This window comes from Salvelinus fontinalis, chromosome 2 (genome assembly GCF_029448725.1).
Source record: "Salvelinus fontinalis isolate EN_2023a chromosome 2, ASM2944872v1, whole genome shotgun sequence".
NCBI classification, from domain to species: domain Eukaryota; kingdom Metazoa; phylum Chordata; class Actinopteri; order Salmoniformes; family Salmonidae; genus Salvelinus; species Salvelinus fontinalis.
Window position 1 is genome coordinate 41,191,413 of NC_074666.1, and position 16,442 is coordinate 41,207,854.

At 40.5% G+C, this 16,442-nt stretch overlaps 2 protein-coding genes across 2 annotated transcripts; both read left to right on the forward strand.

Moving 5' to 3' along the window:
• LOC129867084 (5-hydroxytryptamine receptor 3A-like) lies at positions 1 to 6,005 on the forward strand. Its single transcript, XM_055940249.1, has 7 exons — positions 1 to 195; positions 1,496 to 1,605; positions 2,405 to 2,574; positions 2,874 to 3,031; positions 3,857 to 4,067; positions 4,285 to 4,494; positions 4,909 to 6,005. The coding sequence occupies exons 1-7, from the start codon at positions 1 to 3 to the stop codon at positions 5,172 to 5,174; spliced, it is 1,320 nt and encodes a 439-aa protein (XP_055796224.1). The 3' UTR covers positions 5,175 to 6,005.
• Positions 6,006 to 6,847: 842 nt separating this feature from the next.
• Positions 6,848 to 15,737, forward strand: htr3a (5-hydroxytryptamine (serotonin) receptor 3A). Its single transcript, XM_055875529.1, has 9 exons — positions 6,848 to 7,128; positions 7,289 to 7,452; positions 7,562 to 7,606; positions 7,830 to 7,939; positions 8,211 to 8,380; positions 9,209 to 9,369; positions 10,244 to 10,454; positions 12,458 to 12,694; positions 13,124 to 15,737. Exons 1-9 carry the CDS (start codon positions 7,059 to 7,061, stop codon positions 13,435 to 13,437), a joined length of 1,482 nt encoding a protein of 493 aa, XP_055731504.1. The 5' UTR covers positions 6,848 to 7,058; the 3' UTR covers positions 13,438 to 15,737.
• Positions 15,738 to 16,442: the final 705 nt, after the last annotated feature.

Consider the following 16,442-nt stretch of genomic DNA (forward strand, 5'->3'; position numbering starts at 1 on the left):
ATGATTGATTTACTACTTGACTTCCATTCAGCCCCTCTAGCTGAACAGGTAGCAGATAAACCCAAGAGGTCTGCTCTGAACCAGCTCACCAGGACCCTCCTGCGTAAATACGACTGTGGAGTGAGACCTGTTCAGAACTGGACCAGACCCACACTCATCCACATAGACCTCATACTGCAGTCGGTCCTTGATGTGGTAAAGAAAAATAACTCTATACGGCCTTATCTAAATCCTTCATTATTTAAATATAAAATACAATACAATTACCTGCCATACTTCTGGTAATATGTAACACAAGAAATTAAAACATTGTCAAAATTATCGATTTTTATTTTTGTGTGAAATGTTAATCTTGTTTCAATAAATACATTTTTACCATTTGTATCTAAACATTTCAATAATCTGCCCAAACAATTTACACACAAAAATATAATACAAATCTACTTTTTACAGGATGGAAAGACCCAGCAAGTAACCACAAGCATTTGGTACCGGCAGGTTGGTATGAATTGTCGTCTTCTATTGGTGTTAATGATAGTCCCAAACGGTTTTGCTTGTCAGCAATCAAGTCTTCAAGATACTGTATGTAACTTTCAAAACATATAAATACGTATTTTGAAAGTTACATATATTAAAAACTTGATTGCTGACAAGCAAAACCGTTTGGTACTATATCAACAATGGACTAATGAAACAAATACCAAAAGATAGTTTTTGGGTGGAATTTTCCTTCAAGGACTGAGGAGTTTTTCAGGATAACAGAATAAACAGAATGGAGCTAAGCATAGGCAGAATCCTAGAGGAAAACCTGGTTCAGTCTGCTTTCCATCAGACACAGAGATGAATTCACCTTTCAGCAGGACAATAACCTAAAACACAAGGCCAAATCTACACTTGAGTTGCTTACCAAGAAGACAGTGAATATTCTCAAGTGGCTGAGTCACAGTTTTGACTTAAATTTGATTGAAAATATATGGCAAAACTTGAAAATGGTTGTCTAGCAATGACCAACAACCAATTTGACAGATCTTGAAGAATTTTGAAAACAATAACGGGCAAATATTGTACAATCCAGGTGTGCAAAGATCTTAGAGACTTACCCAGAAAGACTCACAGCTGTTGTAATCACTGCCAAAGATGACTCTAACATGTATTTGAATACTTACGTAAATTAGATATTTCTGTATTTCATTTTCAATACGTTTACAAACATTTCTAAACACATGTTTTCAGTTTGCTATTATGGGGTAGTGTGTAGATGGGTGAGAGAAAAATTCAGGCTATAACACAAAATAAGTCAAGGGGTATGAATACTTTCTGAAGGCACTGTATAACATGTCTGTTTTGAAGACAGGGAGCCTGCTTCAACAAATGCAACTTCAACCTTGTTTGGCATGCAACAATTGCGTTGTTGAATGCCAAAACAGTCATGCACCCATCTGTCATGTACTTCATATGAATGGTCTTGTGATGCGTTTCCCGTTTGTGATGTCAGATCTGGACCGATGAGTTCCTGGTGTGGGACCCCGAGGAGTTTGACGGGATCACTGAGATCTCCCTGTCCTCTGACGCTATATGGGTGCCCGATCTCATCATCAGTGAATTGTAAGATTTGACACCGTATGTATTCCTGTTCAAATTACATAACATGTCATTGGATTACTCAATACCCTCACATTACTCAATACCCTCAGACTCTTTTCAGAAATGTTAAATATTTGGCCTTTTACTTTAAAATGACAGACAAGTGTGCTGACCCTAACATGCTGACCACTCGTGCGTTGAAAAATACATTTACACATACATGTTATTAAATCATTGCATCCAGGCGCTAAAATAGAACTTGGTTCTATTAGTGTTGCTTGATGCACTGCAAGTCCCACCTCTCCCATCTCCTCACCCATGTGGGTTATTGAAAGATGAACTGAGGTCCACACTCCAGTCGGTGGTGGTAATACACCTTAGAGTTGGTTGCCAACCACCATATAAAGTCCAATGAAGAAGAAGAAGCCTGAAGGAGGAGGGATTACCAGAAACAAACTCGGTTTACCCTTTTATATGTGGATTAATAGAGTAGAGGACCTTGTGCATTTCAGGCAAAATAACAACCCAATGTTTATATCCCAGGACAAATTAGCTAGCAACAGCAAGCTAGTTAGCTAAATTACCATACATGTTTGCTTTTCGACCTGTCCCCAAATGAATATAGTTGGTTCAGAGTTTGTTTTCATATTTCAACCTGAGTGTCCTGATTGTGTCTGGTGTGGATGGACAAAATTAACATGCACACAATGGCGCACACGCGGTCTGGTCAGCATGTTGGGGTCAGTGTCTCATGTTCAACATACTGTAAGCAGCTGGAACTCCCATCTTACCCATAAGTCTGTGGTCTTCCCCCTGTTAGTGTGGATGTAGGGGAGTCCCCTGCCATCCCCTATTTGTATGTCAACTCGTCCGGGATGGTGAAGAACAACAAACCCATCCAGGTGGTGTCTGCATGTGACCTGGAGCTGTACGCCTTCCCCTTCGATAAGCAGAACTGCACTCTGACTTTCCGCAGCTGGCTTCACTCAGGTTAGCCTAGAGAGATGTAAACATGCTAACGTAGCTACCCAGTCAAATGACTACACATCTGGATCTGCACCGATGGATGACGTGGCAGTAACACACAATTAGAAGTGCAAAATAGTAATGGAATATCTTTTCATTGACAAAATGCATGCATTAGGCTATCATACATACAGTATTTAGTAAATTACAGTAGTTAATCATTTGATATAAATATCAAATCAATAGCAGGTCATATTGACTGAGTGTCATTAAGGCTTGTGTCCTTAAACTCCGTCCCTTGACCTTTACCATTGTGTATGCAGTGAATGAGGTGAACCTGACACTGTGGAGGAGTGCGGAGGAGATCGCAAATGATCAGAAGTCGTTTATGGACGATGGCGAGTGGGAGCTGTTGTCTGTACCCTCCCGCTACTGGCATCTCCGCCTGGACGACAGAGACTACGCCCACATCCAGTTCAACGTGTGTGCCTACCTTTTAACAGATATCTCTTTGTTTCCCTTTAGATACTTGATTTGAATGAAAGTCATTTAAATAATACAAATATGACCTATACGTCTAGTGCCATCTGTATCGATTTACACAGCAATGCATATCCAGCCAGTCGGTAAATATAGAATATGTGAATAGGTGTGATAGTGGGATTTTCTAAACGGTTTGGTGTCTATGCAACAAAAAAGTACACACTTCTCTTGTAGGGAGAATGTGACTGTACAATGACAACTAAAGCAGATTGAGTAGCGACAGTCGTTTTTTTCCCATCCCATCCTCCTTGTCCTCCTGCTGTGAGGAAGTTAGAGGGATCAGCCAGGGCTTCACAGACGGGATTAAGCGCTAATGCTAATAGATGAGGCTGAGGCGCGTCCAGCATGCTGAGAGAGAGAGGCACCATAATGAGGCTGTCTCTGTGGCAGCTGATCAATGGCCGTCTTGTTCTGCCAGAGAAATGGGCTCTTGGCCCTGCGCAGGTGGGTCTGCGAAGATAGGCTAGGCAAGGCTGCTGTTCTACATTCAGCTCAGGAGGGCACTTAATGATGGAGTGTCTATCCAGCAGGGCTGGTTGGGTTACATTTACACTATGGCTCATTGTAAAAGTGGTTGTTGAGGGGATTTGTGTGTTTTTGGGCACCGGAGGAGAATAGGAGGGTAATACTATCGAATAGAGTTTTCTTGTGGGTTCAGTTGAGGAAAGTGAGTTGAAATCAATCAAAGTCAAATTCGCTCACTCTTTCCCGCTCTCACTTTTTCCCGCTCTCTCTCTTCATCTTGCCCCCCCCCACTGGTCAGGTGTTGATCCGCCGGCGCCCCCTGCTGTACGTGGTGAGTCTGCTCATCCCCAGCATCTTCCTCATGGTGGTGGACATCATCAGCTTCTATCTGCCGCCCAACAGTGGCACCCGTATCACCTTTAAGACCAGCATCCTCCTGGGCTACACTGTCTTCAGGGTCAACCTGATGAACGAGATGCCTGCCACCACCATCAGAACACCACTCATAGGTATCCTACACCAGCTCTTTTCCTCATCTTTGTTTTGAACTTTCTCTAATATTGTTTGACACACCAAGCATGCCATTCATACCCAGCCATGGCCAATGCTTTGTGAAATGTCTTGAGACATATTTATGAAGACATCTTGAGACATGTCTTGGGGAAAAAAGACGACTTGTCCTTTTCTAACAGGTGTTGTTGATGTTTGGTGTTCTCCATCCTACAGGTGTGTTCTTTGCGGTCTGCATGGCGCTGCTTGTGCTGAATTTATCCATCTCCATCTTTGTGGTGAAGCTCCTCCACCACAACGAGAAGGAGGTCAAGGAGATGTCAGTGTCCGCCTGCCTCCTTGACAAGTACGGCTCGTCCAGCCAGACCTTCCTCGAAAGCAACTTCACCTCTGTCAAAACGCTGGTCGACGTGGATCAGTGTGGGGGTGAGAGGGAGGCTGTGTTGTTGAGAAGCTTTGTATTTCTAGGTCATAGGACATAAGAGAATGACTAGGTATGAGAAACAAACACGTAGCAGGTGGTTGTTTTCCTAACTTATCACAGATTTATTTACCTCAGATTTCTGATTTTCTTTCATTTGTAATGGCCAGCTCTGACACGTTTACATGTTGACAACATCTCTAGCTTCCTCTGTGTTAACATCAAATTAATCATATACATTATACATCTTTACAGTATGTCTACACATACACCTAATAATTTACCTTGATAAGATTGCGATGTAGCAACAAAGTCTTGTTTTTGGGGAAACAAATAGATCTGTTCTCTTTGGACATTAATTTGTCCAACCCCATCATCACCCTTTATCACCCCACTTACAGTTCATGTTGTCCCTCCAGGCTATGAGTTTGACCTGGCTCCAGAGGAGGACCTACTGTCCCTGAGTGAGCTCCAGGAGAGTGCTCCACAGCTGGAGAGGCTGCTCCAGGAGGTGGTGGCCCTGCGACTTTACCTGCAAGAAGGGGAGAGTGACGATTCGGCCCAGGCCGACTGGGTGGCCCTCTGCTGCAAGGTGGACATCCTTCTTTTCCGAGTCTACCTGCTCATCCTGGTCGTCTACGCCAGCACTCTGCTGCTACTGTGGGCCAGCTGGAGCTCTGCATGAGGAGAGGAGGAATTGTTGTTCAAGTGTTATCGGCATGAGGAGAGAACATTTTATTGCAGAAAAATTAATATTTTTAAGTCTTTTTAGGGTTATTGATGAGGGCGACGTGATCCCTTTTCTCCCCCTTTCTTTTGATACTGTAGCTAGAAGCTATTGAGTGAACACTGTATTCCCATGTACAATTGGAAGATGGTGCCCATAAATCAATATGGGCTGATCTATTAACATATTCCTTCAACTGAAGATCTTCATAAAAAGATATCTTACTCCTATTCTCCGGGCACGTTCCGTAACGTCAATGTGATGTTATTCCACATTAACTTGAATCACCATAATCCCCTGAAACTCGTACCAAATCAATAAAGCAAATTCAAAGCTTAGGCAACTGCATTCCCTGTTGGCTCACTGATAGTCATAAAAAGACACATGAGCTACTCATAAAACCCTTGGCTGGGAACAATCTTTGTAAATAGAATTTTCACTTGAACAGCAGACATTTTTCTTTGAGCAGATCACATTACAACCGGTTGTATGGCCACCCCTGAGTTGAGGAGAGAAATGAATAATGGTTATTGTTTGCTGTAATGTTATGTTGTACATTCATACTTGTGATGTAACTTCTTATTCCCCATCATATCAAGCAAGTCCTGTTGCAAGTTTTTTTTAAATCAGCTGTGGCTCTTGGTTTGATTGTTTATCCTGTTTTTAGCTGGTGTTATACAGGGATATAGATGTTTTAGAATCATATCAAAGTCTCCAGCCAGTACAGTGAGTAAATGTTTATTGCAAAGAAAATGGCTAATTTGCTCTTAATACACCTGTACGCTTTTAACATAGCCTGCAATGTTAATCTTTAATAAAAGAGACTACATATTTTCAAGTGTTGTTGTGTGTGTCATAAATGGACATTATTTTTACAATAGTGTTATCTCGTCCAATCACATAATAAAAGTCATAAATTCAATGTTGTTGTAGATTTCAGTACATGTTTCCCCTAATTAAAAGCATGAGCTGGCGCACACCCAGAGAAAATTATTTAGTGTAATATCATTACCCTGAAGAAGGCACAGTGATGCTGAAATGTTGGCATTTTACCCAATAAATTACTGGGAGTTATATATACGTGTACGACTCTCTATTTTGTTTTATAGCTTACAGTACGTATTTCCCCAACATACACAGTTTAAGATATCAACTGATTTCAATGATAGGCTAACCTAATGAACAAAATGATGTCTAACATCAGTATCAAATGTCAGTTCGGTCTTGTTAGTGAGAGAAGAGAAAACCGATCTGCACTTGACCTCCCATATGCCAATGTTGAAAAGCAAGCTCAAGAGAAAATAGGCCTATAATTTTCTGTATGTTCAGGAAATCAATGTCTTAACGCAGTTGTAGGTTACATACAACTAGATGATAGACTTGGCCTACATCATACTGTGTTTGGAATTTTATAGAGATTAATCATTTCCCCACGGTATGAAAGATATTGAGGATTGACTTGAAGGAAAAATGCCAATATCCCACATGAAACTTGATCCGGACAGAGACATCTGGCTACACGATCAGATACTGTAAATAGTATGATTGCTCGGAGTTATCTGCTCAGGCTAGGTGGTGACATAACCACCACTGATTCCAATCCCCATCATCACATTAACGATGGACACACCCTCATATTCATAGTTACATCAGCTGGCTAAACCAGCCTTATCCAGAATGCAGGAAACTTAATTGAACTAATATATGATACAGTAGACACTGGGCTACAGTCAACAATCCTGAATATGGGTCTCGGGCGGCGCCAGTTGACCGCTACATCTCAAAGCTGAGCGCTGCTCATTATTGGCAAGCTTAAGGCGGTGAAGTGAAACTTTGGTCACAATGAGAGTTTCAGCACTCTGGACAGCGCTGGTCTTGCTTCTGATTCAAGGCACCGCGAGAGCCTGCACAGGTAAATCATTCCATATAGGCTGTGGCGTTTTTGACGGAGGTTGCTATTTTCTATAGGCTAACACAACATAATAATTGTACAACCCTTAATATGTTGCATTTTAGTGGATAGCATTATGTTTAAATCCGTATGTTGTAACAATGTGTTTTACTTGTTTTAGTCAAGAAACTGAGCAATAATACCGGACGCTTTGCCAATGCCACCTTGGTACGTCTCTCCGAATACTTGAGTGCTGGGTACAAGAAGGGTGTGCGACCCGTGCGTAACTGGCGAAATTGCACAATGGTGGCCATCGACCTTATGGTGTACTCTATCCTCAGTGTGGTATGTCGTATAAATCACATAGTAGAAGAGTTCAGTATACTGAGCTAATAGTGTGTCGCCTTTGTAGATCTTCACTATTTCCTCTGTGTGCTGCTGTGTTTTACAACAGGATGAGAAGAACCAGGTTCTGACAACATATATATGGTACAGGCAGGTAAGACATAACTATTTGTAACAGTAAAATAACTATTTAAACTAATGGATTTTGTTGAAAAAGTTTCCAAGCATTTAAAACATTCCTAAAAATACAGCAGAACTAGTTATAAGCCGTTATACAATACTTATTAATTCATTAATGAATTATTAATACTAGACCATGCTTATTGTGCTTATGCTATAACTCTGTATCAGGAAATAATGCTATAAGTCTTTATCAGGAATGGACAGACGAATTCTTGGTATGGAACCCAGAGGACTTTGATGATGTGAATCAAATGTCCATACCGACTGCGAATGTGTGGGTGCCTGACATACTAATCAACGAGTTGTAAGTAGCCTACAGTGTTTCGTTATTGTGGTGGTAGGACAACGCATGAGGCCATACAGATAACATCATTTTAGTCAAATAAATTCTGTATAAAAGAGTATAATTTATCTTCTGATGTAAACTGACAAAATTGGATACTTTGATAAAGCATTACAAAAGTAAAGTGTAAAGTGTGAGTTAGCCTACGCTAAAATATTAGTTGTTTGAATCAGCCACAAACGTATTTTTCGCATCTTTTTGCTTTGAGTTGTTGTGTTTCGTAATCTCTCAGTGTGGATGTGGGGAAGTCTCCGGACATTCCCTATGTGTACGTGACCCATTATGGACTAGTGCGCAACTACAAGCCTATCCAGGTGGTGACCGCCTGCACTCTCAACATCTACAACTTCCCCTTCGACGTCCAGAACTGCAGCCTGACCTTTCAGAGCTGGCTCCATACCCGTAAGACATGTATTATTTAGTTGTATAGTAATTTGCATGTGAGGTAAGGCTTTTCAACTGCACATACAGCAGTGGTGGGAAAAGTACCCGATTGTCATACTCGAGTAAAAGTAAAGATATCTTAATAGAAAATGACTCAAGTAAAAGTGAATGTCAACCAGTAAAATACTACTTGAGTAAAATACAAAGTATTTGGTTTAAAATATACTTAAGGACCAAAAGTAAATTTAATTGCAAAAAAATAGACTTATGTATCAAAAGTAAAAGTATAAATCGTTGCACATTCCTTATATTAAGCAAACCAGACGGCACAATGTTCTTATTTTTTTGTAGTTTATGGATAGCCAGCGGCCGACGCCAACACTTTGAGTCAAGGAAAATGTATGGAGTAAAAACTACATTATTTTCATGTAATGAAGTAAAAGTAAAAGTTGTCAAAAATATAAATAGTAAAGTACAGATACCCCCCAAAACTACTTAAGTAGTACTTTAAAGTATTTTTACTTAAGTACTGTAGACAACTGCACATAAGTACCAGGTAAGAATGCCCTTTCATGCCCTCAGTCAGTGTTAGTCCTCTATTGTTTTGTTACTTCCATCTTGATAGTTTCTGGAATTAGGAAGAACAGATGTAATTTGTCTTCTACTTTTGTTTCAAAATAACCTCAATATAAATGTCTTCTATGTCATCGGTGCCAGATGCTACGTACCATTTTCACCCCGCTAAAAAACGACAAAATAATCTGTGGCAGGGTACAGTTGATAATGTCCATTACATAATATACATTGATCTGAACCCACTGGTCTCTGTCTCCTCTGTGTCTGTAGTTAATGACATTGATCTCAAACTGATGAGGAGCGCAGAGGAACTCAAGGTGGACAAGAGTGTCTTCATGAACCAGGGGGAGTGGGAGCTGCTACATGTCCTGTCTAAATACAAGCGCTTCAGTCTGGACAACATTGACTCCTATGCAGAGATGAAGTTCAATGTGAGTGTGCATAATATAATCATTCATTACCTTGTATATATGTATTCAAGACAGGTTATGGAAATATATTATTTGGCAATGACTGACCTAGTCAAGTAGAAGAATGGTTAGGGTTGCAACATTTTTGTTGCAAAAAACTTTCCCCAAATTCCCAGGTTTTCCATAAATCCTGGTTTTTGTGCTTATTCCCTCCTGATTCCAGGAATCTTCCAACCAGGATTTCTGGAAAACCTGGGAATTTGGGGAAAGTTTTCTTGCAACCCTGTGCGTGATGATTAAATAAATGGCAATAGTTAAAAGAGCACAATATAGGGTTGGCAAAGATCACCACATCAATTTAGCAAGTATCTACACCTGTTAAAATTATATGCAGTATGGTATACTTTTCAATGATTCAAAACCCCCTCAACACCTACATGTACACAATATCTTCGCTTAATCCATTTATTAAAAGCCAACTGAACCTGACAAAGGCAAGACCTTCAGTGAGAAGATATACTAGATACTATAATATATAACTATATGAGGATATTTACTTTGACCTCTACTGCAAGAGGCTTTATCATAACATCTTGAGCTGCATTAAATATGTATTGAGAATGGCTGTTTTTCTTATGCGTCATAAAAAGAAAACAGGCTTACTTTTCTGAAAATTAACAAAAGTATATGACTGAGGATCTATAGGTGATCTATAGAATCTGCACTCCCACCTCACTTTCAGGGTCATTGCTAGAACTTGTGGGTATATTGTTGTCTACCATCAAAACATTGTTCTGCCAGATATCTGTAACTACTATAGATGTGGAAGTGCGTACATACCTATTCATGACTAATTTATGTTAATTACTGCTCTATTGATGATGAACGTCATCAGGTGGTGATCCGACGCAGACCTCTGTTCTACACTGTGAACCTGCTGCTGCCCAGCATCTTCCTGATGGTGATGGACCTGGTGGGCTTCTATCTCCCTCCGGACAGTGGAGAGCGGGTGTCCTTCAAGATCACCCTGCTTCTGGGCTACTCCGTCTTCCTCATCATCGTCTCTGACACGCTGCCCGCCACCGCCATCGGGACGCCGCTCATAGGTCAGATAGAGAAATGCGCAGTGGTGCAAAAAGTACCCAATTGTCATACTTGAGTAAAAGCAAGGATATCTTAAAGTCCCAGTGCAGTCAAAAACATGATTTACCTGTGTTTTATATACATTTACATACTATGAGGTTGGAATAATACCCTGAAATTGTGAAAAGGATGATAATGCCCTTTTAGTGTAAGAGCTGTTTGAAAAGCCTGAAATGTCAGCCTGTTTTGGTGGGAGGACATTTTGGCCTTCCACGATGACATCACCATGCGGTAAATTAGTTATTAGACCAATAAGAAAGAGTTCCAAACCTCTCTGGCAATAACGGCAAATTTCTGTTTTCCCCACTCAAATTCTTGCTTGAGAATTTGCTCTTAGCTAAAAAGCTATTTGTTTCTTTTTTTACCATTTTAATTGAAAACAATCACAGTAGCTAGTTTTCCATCCAGTTGGAGATTGACTTTCATGCAAATATTCAAAAATCTGCATAAAGAAAATCTGCACATTTTCCCACCAGTGGCGTTTCCTCCGAACAAACTTGTGGATAAATCAGTGCGTGATGACGTAGAGCACACAAAATGTAATTTTTCGTTTTCTTGTACCGAATAAAAATCGAAAGTTCAATGTGTTTCCATCGCCTTTTCAACTCAACTGATAGTTTTGTCACAAAAACGGTTGCGTTAAATAGCAAATGTGCCTACTTTGGTGTTACGTACACTCTAGGCAACAGTTCGCAGATACAGTGCGGTTAGGCTGTGCGGGTAGGCTAGTATACATGATGAGAGTATTATGGATAATAGTGAGAATATTTGTATTTGTCAAATGGCAGTCAAGCATCAATCTTCATATCACCAGAATAAGACCCTTGATATTTATTGGAAATGAGCATCAAGCTCATCACCTTGCACTTTCACCACCTTGTGAAGTTCATCACTTATTTAAATCTGTAGATTAATAAACTGCATGGTTTCCCCGAGCCATAGTTGGAGGATCACACAACAAATCATCTCGTGACTCCAAGTTTACTTTGGTATAATGGTTATTATGTCAATATTTGCTCATAAAGGCATTTCCACCACCATTTCTCGCATAAGTAATTTTTTACAGACAAAAAGATCCCACCATGTCGGACAAACAAATTATCTGTCTGTATTTAAAAAATTGGACCGAAACTTCCGGTTTCCATCACAGCTGTCCTGATTCTTTTTTTTTACGGTATGACTTTACTCGCATAAAAACTGCAGATGGAAACGTGGTTAGTAAGGTACTTCATCATTAACCAGAAATGATTTGATGTTGAGATAAAAACAGCTGCATTGGAACTTTAATAGAAAATGACTCAAGTGAAAGCCACCCAATAAAATACAACTTGAGTAAAAGTGTAAAATTATTCGGTTTTAAATATACTTAAGCATCAAAAGTAAACGCTATAAATCCTTTCAAATATATTAAGCAAACCAGACGGTATGATTTTCTTGTTTTGATGTTGTTTACAGATAGCCAGGGGCACACTCCAACATAATTTACAAATGAAGCATTTGTGTTTAGTGAGTCCGTCATTTCAGAGGCGGTAGGGATGACCACATGTTCTCTTGATAAGTTCATGAATTTGATAATTTCCTCTCCTGCTAAGCATTTGAAATTAAACAAGTACTTTTGGGTGTCAGGGAAAATCTATGGGAGCAAAAAGTACATATTTTCTTTAGAAATATATTGGGGTAAAAGTAAAAAAATATAACTAGTAAAGTACAGATACCACCCCAAAAAATACTTGAGTAGTACTTTGAAGTATTTTTACACCACTGGAAATGCAGCTGGTGCATTATTGGCTGAGATGTCATTAAGGTTGGGATTGCAAGCTTCAGTAAGTGGTGAAGAACTAATGTTTGTTGGGGCCCTGGTCAAAAGGCCCTGATCAAAAGTAGTGTACTACATAGGGAATAGGATGCCATTTGGGCTGTACTTGCAGTGTGCAGAGGTAATATCGATCTTTCCTTCTCTCTCTAGGTGTATACTTTGTAGTGTGCATGGCCCTGTTGGTGATCAGCCTGACAGAGACAGTGTTGATAGTGCGACTGGTGCATAAGCAGGACCTGCAGCCCCACGTACCCCAGTGGCTCAAACACTTGGTACTGGAGCGGGCCACAGTCCTCCTCTGCATCCGCAACAAACACAGCCTGTGCTCCATGCTGTCCAGGGACTCCGACCATCTGGGCCACTACAAAGAGAACAACATCAGCCCAGGTAATTCATCTACAGGAGGGTTGGGTAGGAAGAAGGGTATGAAAGAAGGGGCAGGAAGGAAGGAAGGGAAGGAGAAAGGAAGGGAGGGAGAGGGACAAGAAAGACCTGGGCAGTAGATCATGGGGAGCTGAAGGATCTAAGGCACTATAGAATTCTCTCAGCAGTATTCATTGATTGAAAAAAATGCAGCAGCATTACGACACCTATCGTAGAGCGAGAGAGAGAAAAGGATACAAATATACATTTACAGTTTTGTTTTCCCACTTTGGAAATAGTCAATATACTGTAAAATGTCTGTCTTTTTGAGCCAATATATACATTTAGCTCCACAAGCTCAACACAACATTGGATACTCAAAATACAAATAAATCGTGTTATATGACCCCCCCCCCCCCCCCCCACACTCTCTCCCTGTGTGACCCCTTGCAGCTCGATGCAACCACCACCACCACCTTCACCACACCTGCGAGAGCGGCCGTGGTGGCGGGGACATCATGGAGCGGGGTCTGGGGGGCCTGTCTGTGGTGCGTGACAACACGCCGCCCGTCATGGACAACATCCTGCAGGAAATCTCATCTATCCGCGGCTTCCTGGAGAAGAGGGACGAGTCCCGGGACATCGCCAAGGAGTGGCTGCAGGTGGGCTACGTGCTGGACGTGCTGCTCTTCAGGGTCTACCTGGTGGCCATGCTGGCCTACAGCATCACCCTGGGGACCCTCTGGTCCGTGTGGCAGTATGCCTGAGGGCCTCACAGTGGAGGAGGGCCTGACGGTGAAGGTGGAGGGCCTTACTGTGGAGAAGGGGACATAGAGGGCTAAAGCGTGCCTGATACAAAGCGTTTTATTGAGGTCGATCTATTTAGTTGAGCCTCATGGTGGAGGTAAAGTAGAGGGTAGTTTGAATCTGGGGTAATTCTTGGGAGTAGAGGAACGAGGGGAAAGATGATAGATTGGATGATGGTATAGTTTACACTCATTTCCCTTAGCCAGTTGCCCCTTTCTAATACTGTCCATCTTACTGCTCTGAGTATTGTTTGGGTCTTGATTACCTAGGAAAGGCCTAAAGAACTGTTGAAAAAGTTCAGATATTGTATCCTTTGTCAGCGTACAGGTGTATTTATATTTGTTTATTTGGATCCCCAGCTTTTGCAGACACAGCTACTCTTTCCGGGTTTCAGAAAAAACACAACACATGACAAGTAACAAAACACTGATAGACAAGGACAGTCACACACATTTAAAATACAACGAAATACACACAATACAACTACAAAATAAAGTATGCTAGTTTATATGGCACAATATTTCATGCATTATTCACTTTTTTTCAAAATCATCTACTAATGTGCACCAACAGCTGTATTGATGTGAAGGAAACCATATCTTTATAATAGTCGACATGGTGCCATGCACATAAAATAAATAAAAATGCCATACCTTAGATTTTGTATCTCCAATAATGTGTAATATAGTTGGGGAGCAATGAGCTCTAAGCATATTTCATAATGTTTTTTTATATCTCTTCAAGCTTTATTTACTTATGGAGGAGAGGTTTTGCGATTTGCTTGCATTTGCTTTTAAATGGCATAGTCTGTATATTCCAAGATCAACTTCACTCCTTCAGTTAAATAGTGTTAATATTGTTAATAAAATATATGAAACATATAACATGCTGTTGATCACATTTAAATAGATAAAGGATATTAACTTGTGCTAAAGTAACTGCAATACTCGTTCACCTGGTGTTCACTCTGACATTATGAAAAGTGTGACTATTAAAGTTAATTGAATTATGTTCCTTATATGCATTATGTTCCTTATATGTAACATTGCCTTTAAAAGCCGCTTGGTCTACAAGCACGATTGGATTGAATCCCATCTGTCATCATTATATCGGGATACAATGATGACAGACAGGATTCAATCCAATTGCCCTTGTAGGCCAAACAGATTTTAAAGGCAATGTTACCACGTTCTCCCCCTTGCGGAGATCGCATTCAAGGAAAACGCTGCAGATGTTAAAGGTAATTTCCAATTGAGCCGACATGTCAAGTGGGCTATAGCGTGGTTTTGAATTGAATCCTGGCCACAGTTTGTTTGTAGCTTTTCCGTTGAAGGTCTGAATTTCCTTAATACGGCCAATGTCCACATTTAAGTGATGGGAGGTGAAAATAAAGTAATTGTCCACTTTATGTGGACATTGTCGGTTAGGGTTTAAGGCGCCATAGAGGTGACTACAATACACCACACTAACCACAGGGTGGCACAGTAGTTCTCTGCCCCGCACTAACCTCCCCATGCTCTAGTCCAGCGGTGGTATGGGTATTATTAATCCCTCCCAGGGATGGCCCTAGCCCGCAGACTGACACTAATGTACTAATCGTAAAGATTTTGGCCTTACTGGAAAATGCACTCGGCGGGTGTGCCCTGATAGGATAAATGCCATTGACACCCTACATAATTAAAGCCTAAAACTGTTCCACAGTTAATGGTAGCATCGATCCCAATACAATCAATGAGGATCCAGGCTGCAGCAGGGACTGGGTCTGTGCCTGACGGGGCCTTTTAGTTCAGTACTCTGCCTGGCTGGCTGATACAGACAGAGGAAAACGACTCTGTGCTTGTCACTCAATAGACAGTTAAAGATGTACTCATAAAATGGTTTAGGGATACAGTTGGCTGTTTAATTCCCCATGGGGGTTGATTTTTAGCTATAGAGAAGTTTATCAGTGTGAAGCTTGGATAAGAACATCTCTTAAATGTCTGATATGTATAAATTGTGTTTTATTGACTCCTGCTATCACTGTTCTTTATTCTGCAATTCTAAAACAAATGACAGTAAACATTCCAAATGGTAATAAAAAAAAACAGAAAATCTTATGAGTATTGCCATAAATAAGCATGATCTCAAACTTTTAACAGCTTGTCTATTTTTGGGAAACTAATTCAGCTAAAACCAAATAGGGTGGACTGGGGCTGCACAATTCTGGTAACTATCAATTTTACACAAATCCTGTTGGGAGAATTGCAGATTTCCTGATTATGGGAATCTTCCAACTGGGATATCTTTCAAACGTTTTAATTTTAAATTTTTTAGAAAGTTAACCAAATGTTTTATTCCTACATCTGACTTTAGCCTACCATCTATACAAATATACGATAGTACACTAAATCAACACTAGAGGGACCTATTACCAGCATTAACCAGTACTACCCCTAAGGAGTTGCAGGAACACACACAGAGGGAGGAGAAGTCATTTTTACACCAGTGTTACTAAAACAATGCAACAGGTAAGTTAGTTCATAAGACAACTCCAAATTGCAATGAAGCTATAGACCTCTCGTTCTGTTATCATCTCCATAAAGAACATCTTCTTTAAATAAACTACAAATAAAAATCCTGAGATGATGCCAAAACTACAAATTATAATAATTGAGGCCTTACAATTTTTTGTCATGCATTATAACTTCATATTGTGGCCATTGAACAGAACTTTTTAATCCTCATCCAACACATTCACCAACCAGTTCAGTGACTACAAAAACCATGCAAAACTAGATCTACCACAACAGCAATAGCATGAACGACACAGAACAGTTCAGTTCCATGTTGCTCAGGTCGCTTGCTGTATTACAGTAAATTTACAGCGGCAGTCATATTGTTTGGCTCTCCTCTCCGAGGCTGGATCAATGCCTGGGGTAGGGGGGAGGTTAACGCCTACAGGCCAGGCTTAGGTGAGAAAACAATC

What these genes read in the sequence shown, in the direction of transcription:
- LOC129867084 (XM_055940249.1), top strand. Translation starts at nt 1, where the DNA reads ATGATTGATTTACTACTTGACTTCCATTCAGCCCCTCTAGCTGAACAG. An exon ending in TGCAGTCGGTCCTTGATGTG is followed by an intron (nt 196 to 1,495) that starts GTAAAGAAAAAT and finishes TTGTGATGTCAG; the next exon opens with ATCTGGACCGATGAGTTCCT. An exon ending in CATCAGAACACCACTCATAG is followed by an intron (nt 4,068 to 4,284) that starts GTATCCTACACC and finishes TCCATCCTACAG; the next exon opens with GTGTGTTCTTTGCGGTCTGC.
- htr3a (XM_055875529.1), top strand. Translation starts at nt 7,059, where the DNA reads ATGAGAGTTTCAGCACTCTGGACAGCGCTGGTCTTGCTTCTGATTCAA. An exon ending in TGTACTCTATCCTCAGTGTG is followed by an intron (nt 7,453 to 7,561) that starts GTATGTCGTATA and finishes GTTTTACAACAG; the next exon opens with GATGAGAAGAACCAGGTTCT. An exon ending in TCAGAGCTGGCTCCATACCC is followed by an intron (nt 8,381 to 9,208) that starts GTAAGACATGTA and finishes CTGTGTCTGTAG; the next exon opens with TTAATGACATTGATCTCAAA.